Source organism: Cotesia typhae, unplaced genomic scaffold (genome assembly GCF_013202065.1).
Source record: "Cotesia typhae breed Kobodo isofemale line unplaced genomic scaffold, CoteBio_Ctyphae contig_20, whole genome shotgun sequence".
Lineage (NCBI taxonomy): Eukaryota > Metazoa > Arthropoda > Insecta > Hymenoptera > Braconidae > Cotesia > Cotesia typhae.
In genome coordinates, this window is record NW_027423725.1 from 4,965,424 (window position 1) to 4,983,005 (window position 17,582).

The 17,582-nt window shown below is 34.0% G+C and overlaps 2 protein-coding genes across 3 annotated transcripts; one reads left to right on the plus strand and one right to left on the minus strand.

The window, feature by feature from the left end:
• Positions 1–4,577: 4,577 nt before the first annotated feature.
• Positions 4,578–11,395, plus strand: LOC141538144 (speckle-type POZ protein B-like). Of its 2 annotated transcripts, XM_074259490.1 has the most exons (4): positions 4,578–4,874; positions 9,959–10,223; positions 10,342–11,178; positions 11,257–11,395. In XM_074259490.1, the coding sequence occupies exon 3, from the start codon at positions 10,490–10,492 to the stop codon at positions 11,174–11,176; it is 687 nt and encodes a 228-aa protein (XP_074115591.1). In that variant the 5' UTR covers positions 4,578–4,874; positions 9,959–10,223; positions 10,342–10,489; the 3' UTR covers positions 11,177–11,178; positions 11,257–11,395. The 2 variants fall into 2 exon arrangements, with proteins under 2 accessions (XP_074115591.1, XP_074115590.1); XM_074259489.1 differs by having other exon boundaries at positions 9,959–11,178.
• LOC141538163 (uncharacterized) lies at positions 7,555–9,317 on the minus strand. The gene is made up of 5 exons (XM_074259516.1): positions 8,799–9,317; positions 8,648–8,737; positions 8,547–8,583; positions 8,297–8,479; positions 7,555–8,235 (listed from the first exon to the last, which is right to left on the minus strand). The coding sequence occupies exons 1-4, from the start codon at positions 8,847–8,849 to the stop codon at positions 8,328–8,330; spliced, it is 330 nt and encodes a 109-aa protein (XP_074115617.1). The 5' UTR covers positions 8,850–9,317; the 3' UTR covers positions 7,555–8,235; positions 8,297–8,327.
• Positions 11,396–17,582: the final 6,187 nt, after the last annotated feature.

Sequence of the window (17,582 nt, forward strand, 5' to 3'; positions counted from 1 at the left end):
TGAGAGCAGCAGTAAAAATCTTAACTTCACGAAGGTTAGTGGTTTTCATCATTATTTATTTAAATTATGATTTTTGCAAAGATAAAGAATTTGAAGCTTCGGGGCACTATGAAAAAAAAAAAAATCGCAGCGCTTTGAATTTTTCAGGGATTTTAGGGAACACTTGAAGGTAAAAAAATTACCGACGATATCCTTCGTTCATCCATTTTATCCAAAGTTATCCAAATATCCTTAATTATGCGAATTTTTGTCGTTTTTTCAGTTAAAGTTTTCAATTCAAAAAAAAATTTTTTTGACAAAAGCCATTCACGGTATCTTACAGAGAATATCATGTAGTTTTTAAAACCATCCTTCGATTTCCTATACGATCATTATTTCCAGAGTTATTGATTTTCAAAGTGAAAAAGTAATTTTTTGCTTTGACTGACGATAACTTCGCGGCAAATTATCGTACAGGCTTTTTGATTACGTCAAATTGAAAGGCATAAAGTTTTCTAAAAGAACTTTTCAGCGAAACAATGGAAAAAATTTTTTTGAATGCTGTAGACCTTTTTTAGGACGAGAAAAAATTTGGAAAATTTTTTTTTTTAGTTTTCTCAGGATTTCTCCTGACCCGAACATGATACAAATTTTTCATGGTCATATCTAAAAACTAGACACTTGGAGCTACAATTTACTTTTTATTTTTATGTACTGTACGATCATTTTTCTCGGAGTTACAGTTCGTTGAAAATCACCCAAAAATTTTGAATTTTTTTTTATATCCCTTAATTTTTGTGCCTAATGAATAAACCTTTTTTCACTAAGTTGTACGTTCTACAATAAGTCGTTTTGGAGGAACTGCTCCACTGTCAAACTTCTAAGGTCAAATAATTCCTTGGAATGTTAATAGATCTACTTCTTTCTTTTAAATCAACGAAAAGGGTTTGATGTAAACGTCAGTAAAAAATTAGTTTCTCAAAATCATATTAATTATTTATTAAAATAATGAAAAAAGATAACAAAGTACCGAAAAAATTTTGCTATATTTAACTTTCGCACTGTTCCTTATTTTTCAACTCACCATTTAATTTATAAATAATAAATATTTTAGTTTGATTAATAGTTATTCACTAAATTATTCAATCAATTTTGATTATTTGAATCATAACTTATATTTTTAATTAACTAACCAAAAAATTAGTTTTTCAGTTAAAAGATGATTTTTTTTTAAAGTAAATAATCCAAATATTTGAGAATCTAAATTTTTAATAAAAAAAAAATCACTGAACAAACGACAAGTGACAATCAATACTAAATTAACAAAATTTTTAGTCTTTTAATTAAAAAGGATTTTTTAATTAAAAAATTGAATCTGGTAACGAAATATATTCAATTAAATCTCAGAAAATTATTGTTCAAAGTCACTTATTAATCATAATCACTTATAAATTTTATTGTATTTATCCCACTTTTCTTCGAGGAAAGTGATTATTTTTCTCTCACTGACTCCAAGTTCCGACCTCCCAAGTCGTTAGAAAAAATCCTGATCATTTTGTCAATTGATGATAAAATATTTTATTGACGTTCCATCAAAATTTAAAGCTCCAAGGTTTTGCTTCTACTTTTGACGTTTGAGTTTTTCTGTAAGTAAAAAGTATTATTATCGGGTTTTTGTTTCATAATAAAAAAAAAATTACTTAAATTATCTATACCTGATCTTGGATCCAGTGATTTTATTTAAAAATATTTTTCTTTTTTGAATGACTGTTCAAAACACTTTCGTTACAATTGTCAGCTCTGTTCAAAGCTACAAGAAGTTGTTTATGAAAATTCAAGTAAAATTTCTCAAGTGCCCAGCGGTCATTTTTCGAATCGTGCGCCTTTAAGAACTCCTCATTTATTTCTGTCGTTGATTTGTTACTTACTTCAGATAATAATTCAAAAATTTTTTTAAGACTGAACTATAAACTATACTAATTACAACGTCCTTTTAGAAATGATGACTATACAAATTTGGTCATTAATATTTTGGGTATAAAGGTATAGTAAAGTACATGTAATATATTCTGTACATGTCGATGCCTACATATTGTCTAAATTATACCTTGCTCTATCACCATTGGTGTAAAAGATATAAGTGCAGTATTCATTAGGATAAACACCGATATCTAGTATAGTCGAGTCTCGTTATGAGTCCTATTGATGTCTCTATCATATTAACGCGAGCCTGGTTAGAAAAAAAAGAAAACAAATAGGACTCATAACGAGACTTGACTGTATATTATTAGGGTGTGTCATTTTGAAGCGACTTTCTTTTTTCAACGATAAAACAGGCTGAAAACTTGCAGGACGGTAAGAAAAGAAGTCTGTTTAAAGCGGAGTGCTTAATATTAACATTTAGAGGTGCCTGTTTCTAATTTTCTATTTCCCATTCAAATAACATGGAAAAAAAATTTTTTTTTTTTTATTTTTTTAGCTCGTCATTTGCACCTCATATAAATAAGTTTATAGCATATTCTTGTTAAGGACTCAACGATCTACAAATAAGGTTTCTTACACTTTTATCATAGAGATAGCCACTCTAAAGATATTCAAACGTAAACGTCGAAATGTATCAAATTTTGACTTTTCAGTTATTAAACTGATACAAGTCAATTTATTACTATATTCAAAATTATTTTCGTATATAAAACTAGTTCTGATGCGCTAATATTTTTATGAAGCTAAAAGAAAAAATACTCGCGTATTAAATTTTTTTCTAATTTATTTCATTAACTGAAAAAAAATCATGACCCGAGTTAAATGAATTTGTTATATCCGGCATACTGTATATAATACAGGGCCTCCCATTCCCGCCGAAAAGTGCAGCTCTTGCATATTTAGGGAACCACAACCAGGACTGCGCGACAACTCACTCGTGGCTGAAGAATACACATTATCGCGCATTGTCACCTCATCAAAAGAACCAATTGTTTAATTAGTAGCCCCTCTTTTAAATCGCGACCGAGGTGATAAAAACCGTCAACACCATAATTCACCAGCTTATTTACAAGGTAACAGTTCTGCCTGAAAGCCCGGATGAGTCCTATACCCCGACACGTATTGGCGGACTTCAATTATTGAATTAATTAATCATCTTTTCCCTAATTATTCATTTCGATTTCCTCAACGGTATTTCCGAGTTCTGTGATTGTGATTCTTCGAGCCACGATTCGTGTTTACGATAATCGAGATTCCCGCAGTTCCGGTGACCTGGTCCCCTCTCAAATTATTTTCTTCTTCTGTGAATTTATAATCGGCAAACTTTTGTTTGCCAGAGTCGTTACTCCGGTTACGAACTCATATACTTTCAATACTACGTTATATTGTTATTAGTTAATAAGTGATAAGTGTAAATTAAGACGTGTTTGCCCATAGGGCCAGTTAATCAGAATATATAAACTAAAAACCCGAATCGAAGTGTTCCATCATTTATAAATCAAGAAGCTATTCATCCTTCAACTTTCGATCTTCAATCTCCAGTCAGAAGGAGGAAGGGAGAAGCCAAGCAGCGGAAGTCAAAGGTATAAAGTCCAATCAAAGGCCGAATCATCATTCAAGTCAGATTCGTAATAGTAAGTGGAGGTTATTATCACTATTTCCGAGGTCGATTGTCTATTCCAAGGGGCCCTCTCCGGGGTTTTCACCTTCGTGAACCCATAAATTAAAAACCTAACGATCCTTTCGTTAGGGAAATTCATCTGTTATCCGAACCTCCGATAGTCCAGCTACCAAATTCTAAGATTATATTTTTCGGACATAACAAATTTAATACTTAAAAGTTTTGAAGAATTATCAAATCATTATTCTATGGAAATTTTAAAACATAATTTATATTATATAACGTGTATAATAAAAATAAAATTATTATTACAATTTATGATTTATCTATTATAAGATTTTTCATCCACGGGATGATTGTAAGGAACTCCTGAAATAATCCTTAATATTTCTCGATGATACTCCAAATCAGAAAATTCACAAAAGTATCCTGGTGCTATGCTATGTACCATACAAGGTGGATGGCGAAAGCTATTTACAGTTTAAAAATATTCTTGTTTAGGGGTAAATTTCGAGTACATTTTTACAAATTAAATAATGCTTTGAAGCGGGAAAGAATAAAAGTTACGGTTATTATTACGTGAAGTGTTCCACATTCACGTAACAGTATACTTGGTAGGAAAGGATTGAGAAAGGAATGTGGAGAGGATGTTCTTAATGTGAGTTTATAGAATATGTGAGAAGAAATTCAGATGGCTCGGACTGGGATTTGAATCCAGAACCTTCCGAAGACATTTCGGCTACTCTACCATTTGAGCTACCCGATCTATACTAAATTTCTCTTTCGCTTATTCTATATACATTAAGCCACACTGTCCATCTTACGGTAAGCATTTTTTTTTTAATTTTTCGTCTGTTCAGATTTTTACAAAATACATTTTTACACTTTAAAAAACTCAATGGTAAACGGTAACAACTGTGGAACCTGCATTCTGAACTCCGATAACTTTATCGCGATATCCTTGAAGGTATAGCTCATATTTGCTCGAGAAAGAACAATGCTCTCATAAAAATTTATACAATATGCATGTGTTGTAAAGAAAGAGTCTTTTGTATTTAGTCATCAAACGATCGTCGCGTTGTAATATCTGTATTAATGCGTTAAATTTTTATTGTATTTAACAAATATTGCAATTACACAAATTATTTTTTGGCAGTCTCGCAACAGTAGCCCAATTATTATTTTTTTTTTAACTATTATAATAAAAATTTAACTTTCATTTAAGTCCTTCATATGGTACCAAAATAAATAATAAAAATAACGTTATTAAAAGTCAGCAAAATAAAAGAAAGTAAGTGAATAAAAAGGTAAAAGCATAAATTATTTATTGCTAAGTATCAGAAACAACTAAGATTGTAATGTTTTTTTTTTTTTTAAATATTGAGAATTAAGATTATTGAAGTTTGTTTTGGCAGTGTATTAATTATAGTCTTGTGACTTAAAATTCATTTTCTTTAAATAGTTCCTCAAATTTTATCAACTGATCTAATTAATCATATCTTGTTGTACTTATTATTGATATTCATAATGTACAAAAGTCATTAATTAACTGAACTAAATACAACATGTCAAAGGATATCAAATGAACGTTCACATTATTTATGATTCAAGTTATTTTCAGTCCGACATCGATGTAAAATTATTAGTGTCTCTCTTAAGATAATAAAAATGTTTGTTTCATAAAAAAGAAAGCGAATAATTTTATAACTAGGCTTTATTTTTTTTTTTTTTTTTTTTTTTTTTTTTTGAATAAGTTGATAAAATAAAAAATTAGGATATTTTCTAAAATTACCTGTATACATGAAATATTAGAAAAAATTCTTGTGTAAATAGATTAACTTCTATTCTTTAGATTACAATCATCACACATTAAAAAAAAAATTGTAGCAATGATCACATCGTAATTCGTAATCCAGAACCAGATTTTCAATACTTCTATCTTAATAATTTTACATTTCAAAATTTACGATCTTACATCAGACATTGTAACAAAATTTTCGGAGTTAATGCAGAGTGATTAGGGAGAACCCATGCAGGAAACCCCCCGAGTTGACAAAGGGGCCAGGCTTGGGCCAGTATTGGGAAACCTAGCTTCGGCGAACCTGTATCGGCCCATGCGTGGGCCAGGCTGCTTAACCCAGCCTCGGCCATGCCAATGATTATCCAAGCTTGGGCCAAGACTGGCTAACCCAGCCTTGGCCTTGCCAATGATCACCCACCCTTGGGCCAAGACTGGCTAACCCAGCCTTGGCCATTCATTGGAGATCCAAGCGTGGGCCAAGACTGACTGACCCAGCCTTGGCCTTGACAATGATCACCCACTCTTGGGCCAACCCTGTTTAAAAACTCCAATAGGATCTCATCAAAAGCGACAAAAGCCACTTAGAAACCAATAAATATTTATTGGTTTCTAAGTGGCTTTTGTCGCTTTTGATGGGATCTTATTGGAGTTTTTAAACAGGGAAGACTGGCTAACTCAGTCTTGGTCGTTTAATGGGGACCCTTTTCTTTTTGGAAAAAGTTTATTTACTTTTGTAATTAGTTGCATAAGTTTTACAAAAATTTTGGCTGCAATTAACTTAAAAACTAGCCATTATAATAAGTTTAGTTGTAATTAGATATTAGTCTCCGCGTGTGGAGCTACTCATATCTATTCAGTAGGTGGGTCTGGACTCCAGAACCCTAGTATTTAATGTTATTTAAATATTTATTTTTAAATTTCCATGAAGGTAATATAATATTGTTTGTAAAAAGCGGTGAAAAATTAACAAAAAACCCCCGCTTATTCAATGGGGTCCCAAGCTTAAGTCGTTCGGTTACATCCGGCGTGATTCGGGTATTTTCGTTTAGTGTCCCATCGCCAGCCACACTTGTTTTCATTATGCATCAAATCCAAGCTGCAGTTATTCAGTCAGTGTAATTACTACTAAAAGTAACAATGTCTGATGCATATCTCAGAGTTCAAAGGTGGCAAGCGTTAAATAAAATAGAAAAAGTTGTAAATAATAAAACTAATTCAGTTGTGAACGGGCAAAGTTCAAACATCAGCTGTGTGAGTGAGGTTACCGATCTTAGTGATACAGGCTCGTGCAATAATAATAATAATTTTGATAATGATAATAATATTAATGATTCTACCAGTATTAGAGATAATGATTCTGACAGTAGTAGTGAAAGTGATTCAAATAGTAGTAATAGTGATAGTGTAGAAAATAATAATCATGACCAACTTCCAGGCGATGCTGGTTCACAGCTTAATAATGAAGAAGTGACAACGAAAAAGACATTAAATGAAAAACTTCGCTGTTGGACATTAAATAATCTAAATATATTAACATTAAACGTATAACAGAATTACTTACAATATTGCGAGAAGAAGGGCACGAGGATTTGCCTAAAACTTCGAAGCAATTGTTGAAAACAAAACACTGTCGACCGATGAAGTCATTTTTAAGCAAGCGTGAAACTAGTGGGAGCTACATTTATATTGGGATAAAAAATGTGCTAAAAAAAATAATATCCTAACATATATACTGAAAAGTCTATAGCAGTTCAGGTTCACATTGATGGGATTTCGATTTATCATAACTCTTTAATACAAGTATGGCCAATTCTCTTGAAAGTTTACCACCGCAATTATGAAACTAAGCCTGTAACTGTCGCATTATATTGTGGTGACTCCAAGCCTTACTCTGCAAAAAATTATCTTAAGGATTTTGTAAAAGAAGCAAATAAATACATTTCAAACGGAATAGTTTTGAATGAAATTAAATATTCATTCAAAATATTTTGTATTGTTGCCGACTCTCCGGCGAGAGCTTTTATTAAAGCAATAAAAAATCCGGGTGGCTTTTTTGCATGCGAAAGATGTACTGTTGAAGGCATAACGAAAAATCATAAGCGTGTTTATCCTAACACAAACTGTAGTTTACGAAGTAAAGATTCATTTATAAAAAAGCATCAACCAGAACATCATTTGGAGAATGTCAAGACTAAGTTAACAAAATTAAAAGAGTTTGATCCTGTTAAAGACGTCCCCCTCGATTCAATGCATTTACTCTACCTTGGAGTAACGAAAAATTTTTAGTAGTGAAAAAACACAACGCTCGCCTGAAAAAACGTAAGGTCGAAATTTTGAAGACAAGAATGCAATGCTTGGCATTAGATATTCCGGTTGAGTTTGAAAGAAAACAATACGATATTGACCAAGTTTCTAAATGGAAAGCTACTCAATTCCGATTTATTTTACTTTACATTGGACCAATCATTTTCAAAAATGTGTTATCTATAAACAAATATAGACATTTCTTGTTATTATATGTTGCTTGCAGAATTTTAAATGATGATTTGAATGCAGTTAGATACGCTGAATACGCTCAAGATCAACTGAGACTATTTTTTAATTTGTTGCCATCTGAATACGGCGAAGATGCACAAGTATTAAATATGCACAATTTAATACACGTACCAGAGGATGTTCATCACTTCCAAGTTTCCTTAAGCGAAATATCGGCATTTTGGGGTGAGAATTATATAGGTTTGTTTAAGCATTTAGTAAAATCTCCTTACAAACCATTGACTCAAATTGCAAATCTTTTTCTTCGGTCGACATTCATCCCGAAAGTCCATGGTGACGGGTAGACATCCCGTTCCTGGAACAAGAAGCATTAATTAAGAACCCGGTTGAATTTTCGAATTTGAAGACACACTCACCGTTACCATGACGGCTCCAGCCAGCAGTGTCTCAACCCGCGGGGTAAAATTTACATATTTGTAATCGCTGTTGATATTTTCGATTATTTTTACTGCAGTATGCATGGTCTAAAGATTTTTGCTCGCCGTTCTTACTGTAATCCTTGTAGCCCACCACCACTAGCAATTTTGGATACATCGCTTCTGCAAGTTATCAAAGAAACCGGATTTGCTTTCATTCAATAGGAGGGATTTTAATCGGCAGACTTACCATCATAGGAGTTCTTGGCTGTCTTATTGTCAAATTTCTGTAATAATTAATTTATCAATAAAGTAATAATGAATAATTGATTGTTGTCGTTTTTAACTTACTTGTTTCTTTGTTTCAACTTTAACATGTCCATTTACGAGTTCGCACATGTAGACCGGAGTGTTGGGACCATGGATAAGAACTTCGTCCACCTGTGGGGATTTAACACAAATAGTTAATTTTTTATGTCTTTGGCGGTAGGATTTTTCTTACCGAAGACTTTGCAAGGTAGATATTCATCAGCAGGATAATCAATAACTTCATGTTTGTAACTTTGTAAAGTATGCTCAGAAAAAATAAATCGTTGTTGAATAAACGACGCCGATGCACTAAAATTAATTGGCTTCAATAGCTATAATTAAAATCAATCAATGCCTTCTTTAGATACTAGCAGTGTCTAATTACTTTTTAATGGAACAGTCTCTTCAAAAACAAGTTAGTTTTTTAATCAAACAGTGAATAAAATATCTTGTCCTTGAAAATAGAACAAAGATGCACATCGCGCTCGATAAACTTCTCAAAAAATCGGTGAAAAACATTTTATTTTTAGTGCGACTCTATTAACTTGATCATATTTAAAAGAATGATCGACAATTAAGCTTCTTAATAAATGATATCTATTTATTTAATCAAACATTTATGGATAAATGATAATTTTTATAGAAATAAATGGAAGACTCTAAAGGCATATATATTATCCGAAAGAAGTTTTACTCTTGCATTCCCTAAAGTATTCATCCAAAATTAACTTAATTTAAACGCATCTTTATTCATTGAATTGCAATTAAATTACTTAGACAAAAAATCTTTAAAACAATAATTATAAAATTTCCCAAGAATCAAAACCGTTTAAAAGTAATTTCAAAAAAATCACATTTGAAAAAACTTTTTTTTTAGTTTTTTTAAGATTTCTTAAAATCTACTGGTCCGAATCGATAGAAACAGAAATTTCAGATACTAATTGAATTCTTCTTCATTCTTGAAAGATAATTGAATTTAGATATTATTTTAGGATTTAAAAATATTCAATAGAAACAGAAATTTTGAATCTGTTACATTCTAATGTCCCTTTCAATTATTTTAGTATTAAAACCTATTTCATATGATTAATCGTGATTTTTAAAAAAATCCGGTAAAGTATTTTTACAGTATTAACATTTAACTTTTTAAAGTATTAACATTTAACTTTTTTAAATCCGGTCAAATCATTGTGTTTAATCACGGTATTTGGAGCAAGATTCCTAGATAGAAAACGACGTTAGTAACTGTCGTACTTAAGAACAGTTTAACACAAGTTTTGTAAAAGATTGTTATGTAGAATGTTTTGTCTTAAAATAAAATATAGCATAAATGATTGATGTTTTTTGTTTTAGTTTCCCAAATTAGAGAAAAAAGTTGGTCTGATAAATTCTAGAACCAATTCGATGAGCCAAAATATTAAAATGAATATATTAAAAAAAATTAAATTATATCGACATAGAAGTAAAAAAATAACTTGTAATAAAGTGGAAGCAGAAAGTTATTCTTACTTATTAGACCACCAAAATGTGTACAAATGGAACATCATGAAGATTACGTCGTTTATTGAATGCGCGAGTGTGGATGACATTACCTTAGATTCGCAAAAATTTTCAACAGGTGCGAAAATAAAAGTTTCATGGCAGCTACGCCTTAAAATTTGCAAATTAGAAAAGGAAAAGACTTCCGAATCTTTAGACATTGCCGGAACACAAATGCTAATATCTTTACATTCTAGAAATGGAGGGCGGAAAGTTCGAACAAAGTATAGACTATATCTTCTAAATAATGAAAGAAATGAAGTAGGTCCTTACTTCAATGATATTAATAGTCAATATGTCAGCCAACTAACTAATGAAATTGCTATCGATACTTGCATCGGAGAGATGAAAATCAATGCATGCAAGCTATTAAGTAGAAAAGATGAATTTCTGCCAGACGATATTTTAACAATATGTGTTGATCTCACTGTTTATGATGATCCTATGACAATCGCTAATCCAATTCACTCATTGAAAGGTTCAGGACGAAAATTAACTGATGACTTTAGAGATCTTTTGGCTACCAAGACAAAATCTGATATAGTTATTATAGTTGGTAATAAAAAGTTTGATGCTCATAAGATAGTTTTGATTGCACGGAGCAACTTTTTTAAAGCTATGTTTTCACATGACATGAAGGAGAGTAAGGAAAATAAAGTAACCATACCAGATATCGATCCTAAGATATTCGAAAAGCTTCTTGAGTTTATTTATACGGACCAAATTGGTGATTTGGATGATTTTGCTGAAGAACTATTGGAAGCATCGGACAAGTATCAGCTTCAAGGACTCAAAGAGACGTGCGAAATTTCTCTAGCCAAAACTTTAAATACTGAAAATGCTATAAAAGTATTGATTTTGGCAGATCGTTACAATGCAACACAGTTAAAAGAAATAGTCAGGAGACACATAAATATCAATTTTACAGAGATAAAGAATACTGAAGACTACAAGGCATTGGGAAAATATCAACCGTCCCTATTTGCTAGTACTTTACATCAAAAATTTGATGATGGGATTGATATAAAATGATGGTATGTCACTGTGATTTTTTTTAGTACATAGTTACAGAAAAGTTATGTTTATTTATTATCTTTTTTCTATTGTTTCAGTTGTATGTTGAATGCAGAACAAACATTCTAACCTACTGGATTTCTTTAAAATCTTAATAAAAATAATAATATATTATCTTCAATGTTTTCATTTTGTGGCATGTTACTTTAGTAAATTTACAATAATTGATTATTTTTTGATAAATTTGTAACAAAATTTTTACTATTTCTATACACGACTCTATGGTGGATACGTCGAGTAAAGTAGAAATTTTGTCCAGGTCGCCCAAATAAAATAAACAGAAACGAATAGGAAGCTTAGGAAATGCTCTTATTCTCCTAAGCGACACCGCAGCAGCCACCCAGGCTGGGTTAGTAGTAGTGCACGTTTGGACGCCAGTTATTTTTTTTCCAAATAGGGGAAAATAACAAACCCTGAATTTTCAGGGCTGATCTGCAGGTATTCCAGGGAAATAAATAATATAAAGGTGTTAGGAAAAAGGAGAAACAATAATTTGTATTTTACGAAAAATTAACAATAATATAAACAGATAATTATTCAAACAAATTACTTAAAGTTAAGTCCAGAGCCGAATTCCTTAGCCGGATGGACTGTATAATCAAAATAATAATGACAATGTCGCGTATAATTACTAATAATTTGTCTCGATTCTCGATAGACTGTTTAATTATCTTACTACGACGTTAATTGATGAATAGAAATTTTATCTCCGCAATAATTTTGAACTACGGTACACCCGAACTCCTCAGTCGGGTTATCTCAAAAATACAATTATAAATCTTAAATCAATACTGGCTGATTCGAGGACCCAAACGCGTGGCTTTCGGGACAGGTATTCCACTACAAACCTCCTTATTAACGACGGGATCGACTCGACAATTAATAATAACTTTTAATACCAAATTATTTGAGCCAGGAGACAACGCGACGTGCGGATAATAATTTAGCTCAATTTGTGAGTACTCACCAAAAGAAAAGGGACTCAAACTAAGGCGCTAGATCCACACTCCTTACACTATGCGGGCTCCCGCGTATCAGCTAATTTTATTTTTACCGAAAACTATGAGGCCTCGAGTCCGATCACGAGGGCCTCTCCAGCCGTTTACCAAAATTTGCCAGTCCTACTCGCGACCGATATTAAAGGGTACCACCCATGCGAGTAAGGGCTATGATTCATTACCAATAATCAATATTATGCTTTTGCATTTCCCTTATCATCTGTCCCGATACCCATCGTTGAACCTTGATATTAAATGCTGAAACAAGCTCATGATATGATTAAGTACATTACGGCACAGATTTACGGCAATAAATATATAAATAATGAAATAATGAAATTATAAATAATTCAACACAGTTTTCTGAAACAAAAGTCAAATTGATACTTAAGAATTAATAACAATACTACATAAATTCTCGAATCTAAACAATAGTAAATAAAATATAATAAATGATAAAGAGTCAAATACAATAAATAAATTAGTCAAAATAATACAAGATAGTCAAATTCTAGAGACACACCTTGTGTGGATCTGTGCCAACACTAGGCGCAGAGAGGGACGCACACAAGAATAAAATTCGTGTGACAAATTCAATCTTTATAAATCAATATTTACGACTTATAAAAGTAAAATTGTTAATTAATGATAGAACTAGAATATGTAAATGAATCGTTCTTCTAAATAGAACAATTTTTAAGGGTCAAGCTATGCCAATCGTTTTTAAATTTTATAGAAGTGCTCTCTATATCATGAATTAATCCTCTAAAAGTTTGGGCTTTTAGTAGCAAGTCGTTTTGAAGTAATATAACATCAATCAAATATCTACGCTACACAAATCGAGGTAGTGACGCACACAACGTTGCCAAATTACTATTCATTATAAAAATGACGTTGAAATTCGTTAAAAAATGTTACACACCTCATAGCGCGAAGCGCGTGAGGTAGTTCTTTACACCCAACTCGTCGAGGTCAAGGAATTTTCTCATTTTTCAATGGTTCTATCACAACCATATTGTGCTTATAAAATATTATGAATAGATGTACATCGAGTGAACGCTTAAAGTAAATAATCTTCTTACACTTTCTAAAAATCGTTTCATGTTGCTACTTTGAAATAAAAAAACGTTTCGGAAAAAATTGTATGTGGACGTCCTGCTGTCACTTGCTAATATTGTGTACTAATTATTACTCCCAAACAATTTGATAAAACCAATAACTATCTGTTGTAGCCGCGGTCTTATGTCGCAATTTTAAAAAAATTTTACACTATAATGTAATCAAAGTAGAGTTCCTTTGACTCCACTTGACGTCAAAACTACTGAATCTATCGGGGTGAAACCGCAACCACTCGACGCAAAATTTTTCGGCGACGGTTATGGGCTACCTATTTTTTGGGTTTTATCAACCCTTTCTCATGTTTTTAAGGTTTACTTTCATAAACATTTTTCCCGTTAATAAAAACAAAAGATAGGTATTTTCCTACGATTTTTTTTTAACTTCCCGCTAAGAAAATCGAAGATTTTTAAAAATCGGGAAGTTATTGTTTTCACCCCGTTTTGCCGAAATTGAGTTTTCATCAGATCTCGACGTTTTAAGGTTACAGGAAGCTTCCCTGACTATTCCCGCGATAGTGTCCGTGCGACTGTGTGTGTGTGTGTGTGTGTGTGTGTGTGTGTGTGTGTGTGTGTGTGTGTGTAAACCTCTCATAACTTTTGAACGGCTCGACCGATTTCATCGCGGTTGTCGCCAATCGAAAGGGCTTGACTGAACTTAGATTTTGAATATGGTATGGACCGATTCGGACTGGTAGATTGTCATAAATCTCAAAAAAACTACGAAAAAAAATTTTTTCAAATGTGGTTTTTTTTTAATAACTTTTAAACGGCTTGACCGATCAATTCCGAAAACTAATCAGCTCTTAACATCAAAAAACCACGTCGATCGCCACCAAGCCGGTCAAAATTGGTTGATTCGTTCGTGAGTTATCGTTGACGAAAAAAATCGACAAAAAGTGTTTTTTTCGAAATACACCGAAATTTCCGGTCTAATCAATTTTTGTTTCAAAGTTTATTTTAGAATTTGAAAAACTACGTCGAATGCTGCTAACCACATGAAAATCGGTTCATTCATTAAAAAGTTATTGCGGTTTGAAAATTTAAAAAATAGTGATTTATTAAACTTCTATCAAACTTTTGAGCTCGGAGAGCTCAACATTATACGAAAATTAGATTTTTGAGCTCGAAGAGCTCAAAAACATAATAAGTACAATTTCGAGCGCTTAATTACGAAAGTAGGGGGAAGTTGCAGGGATGGCCTTCAGGGATGGCGCCTCTCGATCTTGGAGGCGCCATCCCTATAGAATTTCTTGCTTCTTTTGAGATTCTATCAAATTTTATATCTGTAGGAACCGAATTTAAAGGATACGAATTTTTACTAAATTTAGAGTCTGTAGGAGTTACAGTTTGGAAATTGGAATTTTAAGGTCACACACACACACACACACACACACACACACACACACACACACACACACACACACACACACACACACACACACACACACACACACACACACACAGAGAGAGAGAGAGAGAGAGAGAGAGAGAGAGAGAGAGAGAGAGAGAGAGAGAGAGAGAGAGAGAGAGAGAGAGAGAGAGAGAGAGAGAGAGAGAGAGAGAGAGAGAGAGAGAGAGAGAGAGAGAGAGAGAGAGAGAGAGAGAGAGAGAGAGAGAGAGAGAGAGAGAGAGAGAGAGAGAGAGAGAGAGAGAGAGAGAGAGAGAGAGAGAGAGAGAGAGAGAGAGAGAGAGAGAGAGAGAGAGAGAGAGAGAGAGAGAGAGAGAGAGAGAGAGAGAGAGAGAGAGAGAGAGAGAGAGAGAGAGAGAGAGAGAGAGAGAGAGAGAGAGAGAGAGAGAGAGAGAGAGAGAGAGAGAGAGAGAGAGAGAGAGAGAGAGAGAGAGAGAGAGAGAGAGAGAGAGAGAGAGAGAGAGAGAGAGAGAGAGAGAGAGAGAGAGAGAGAGAGAGAGAGAGAGAGAGAGAGAGAGAGAGAGAGAGAGAGAGAGAGAGAGAGAGAGAGAGAGAGAGAGAGAGAGAGAGAGAGAGAGAGAGAGAGAGAGAGAGAGAGAGAGAGAGAGAGAGAGAGAGAGAGAGAGAGAGAGAGAGAGAGAGAGAGAGAGAGAGAGAGAGAGAGAGAGAGAGAGAGAGAGAGAGAGAGAGAGAGAGAGAGAGAGAGAGAGAGAGAGAGAGAGAGAGAGAGAGAGAGAGAGAGAGAGAGAGAGAGAGAGAGAGAGAGAGAGAGAGAGAGAGAGAGAGAGAGAGAGAGAGAGAGAGAGAGAGAGAGAGAGAGAGAGAGAGAGAGAGAGAGAGAGAGAGAGAGAGAGAGAGAGAGAGAGAGAGAGAGAGAGAGAGAGAGAGAGAGAGAGAGAGAGAGAGAGAGAGAGAGAGAGAGAGAGAGAGAGAGAGAGAGAGAGAGAGAGAGAGAGAGAGAGAGAGAGAGAGAGAGAGAGAGAGAGAGAGAGAGAGAGAGAGAGAGAGAGAGAGAGAGAGAGAGAGAGAGAGAGAGAGAGAGAGAGAGAGAGAGAGAGAGAGAGAGAGAGAGAGAGAGAGAGAGAGAGAGAGAGAGAGAGAGAGAGAGAGAGAGAGAGAGAGAGAGAGAGAGAGAGAGAGAGAGAGAGAGAGAGAGAGAGAGAGAGAGAGAGAGAGAGAGAGAGAGAGAGAGAGAGAGAGAGAGAGAGAGAGAGAGAGAGAGAGAGAGAGAGAGAGAGAGAGAGAGAGAGAGAGAGAGAGAGAGAGAGAGAGAGAGAGAGAGAGAGAGAGAGAGAGAGAGAGAGAGAGAGAGAGAGAGAGAGAGAGAGAGAGAGAGAGAGAGAGAGAGAGAGAGAGAGAGAGAGAGAGAGAGAGAGAGAGAGAGAGAGAGAGAGAGAGAGAGAGAGAGAGAGAGAGAGAGAGAGAGAGAGAGAGAGAGAGAGAGAGAGAGAGAGAGAGAGAGAGAGAGAGAGAGAGAGAGAGAGAGAGAGAGAGAGAGAGAGAGAGAGAGAGAGAGAGAGAGAGAGAGAGAGAGAGAGAGAGAGAGAGAGAGAGAGAGAGAGAGAGAGAGAGAGAGAGAGAGAGAGAGAGAGAGAGAGAGAGAGAGAGAGAGAGAGAGAGAGAGAGAGAGAGAGAGAGAGAGAGAGAGAGAGAGAGAGAGAGAGAGAGAGAGAGAGAGAGAGAGAGAGAGAGAGAGAGAGAGAGAGAGAGAGAGAGAGAGAGAGAGAGAGAGAGAGAGAGAGAGAGAGAGAGAGAGAGAGAGAGAGAGAGAGAGAGAGAGAGAGAGAGAGAGAGAGAGAGAGAGAGAGAGAGAGAGAGAGAGAGAGAGAGAGAGAGAGAGAGAGAGAGAGAGAGAGAGAGAGAGAGAGAGAGAGAGAGAGAGAGAGAGAGAGAGAGAGAGAGAGAGAGAGAGAGAGAGAGAGAGAGAGAGAGAGAGAGAGAGAGAGAGAGAGAGAGAGAGAGAGAGAGAGAGAGAGAGAGAGAGAGAGAGAGAGAGAGAGAGAGAGAGAGAGAGAGAGAGAGAGAGAGACACACACACACGGTGACACACTCTCAGGAACCCTCGAAATGGCTTACTAGGACCTTAAAACGTCAAGATCTGTTGAAAACTCGATTTTTGCAAAACGGAGTAAAACCAATAACTTCCCGATCTTTGAAAATTTTCAATTTTCTTAGCGGGAAGTTAAAAAGTTTTTCTCAGTTTATTTTTTTTTTTAATTTTTTTCTCTTATATAATGACGTTGAACTATATTTTTAAGAGTTTCCAAGAGAAAAACAATTTTGCTACGTAATTTTCGAATACCTTATATCACCCTGTTTTATCTCTGCTTCTTCCCCAATAAACTCCGTATTATCAAGAAAAGCTTTAAAGTAACTCGGAAACATAGCCACAAAAACATATTTTTTATATGTTTCCGCGAAAATAAATCAATTCAAGATGATTTATTGAAAAGCAGTCATACAGAGTGCTAGATATTCATGAAGACTAATGCAATAAATAGATTTCTATAAAATTGAGATGATGAAATTTTTAGATGGTAAATTTACTTTCTATAAAGTTTATCGATTGTATTGGTCCTCATGACGGAATTTCCCGCTCTATTCAAGTCGAATATGAAAAATTCGAATTCATAAGAGTTTTACTGTAGTTACTCAAGGATGCATTTCTAAAATAATGTTATCAAGTTAAAATTAAATATTAAAATTATTCTGAATTTATGACAACTCTGTAATTGTAAGCGATTTTATAATCTTCATTGTTCAAAGTATCGGACAGCTCAGCTATTGCAGGATATACATAGGTATTTAATTAATGTAATTAAGCAATAAGTGACGATTGT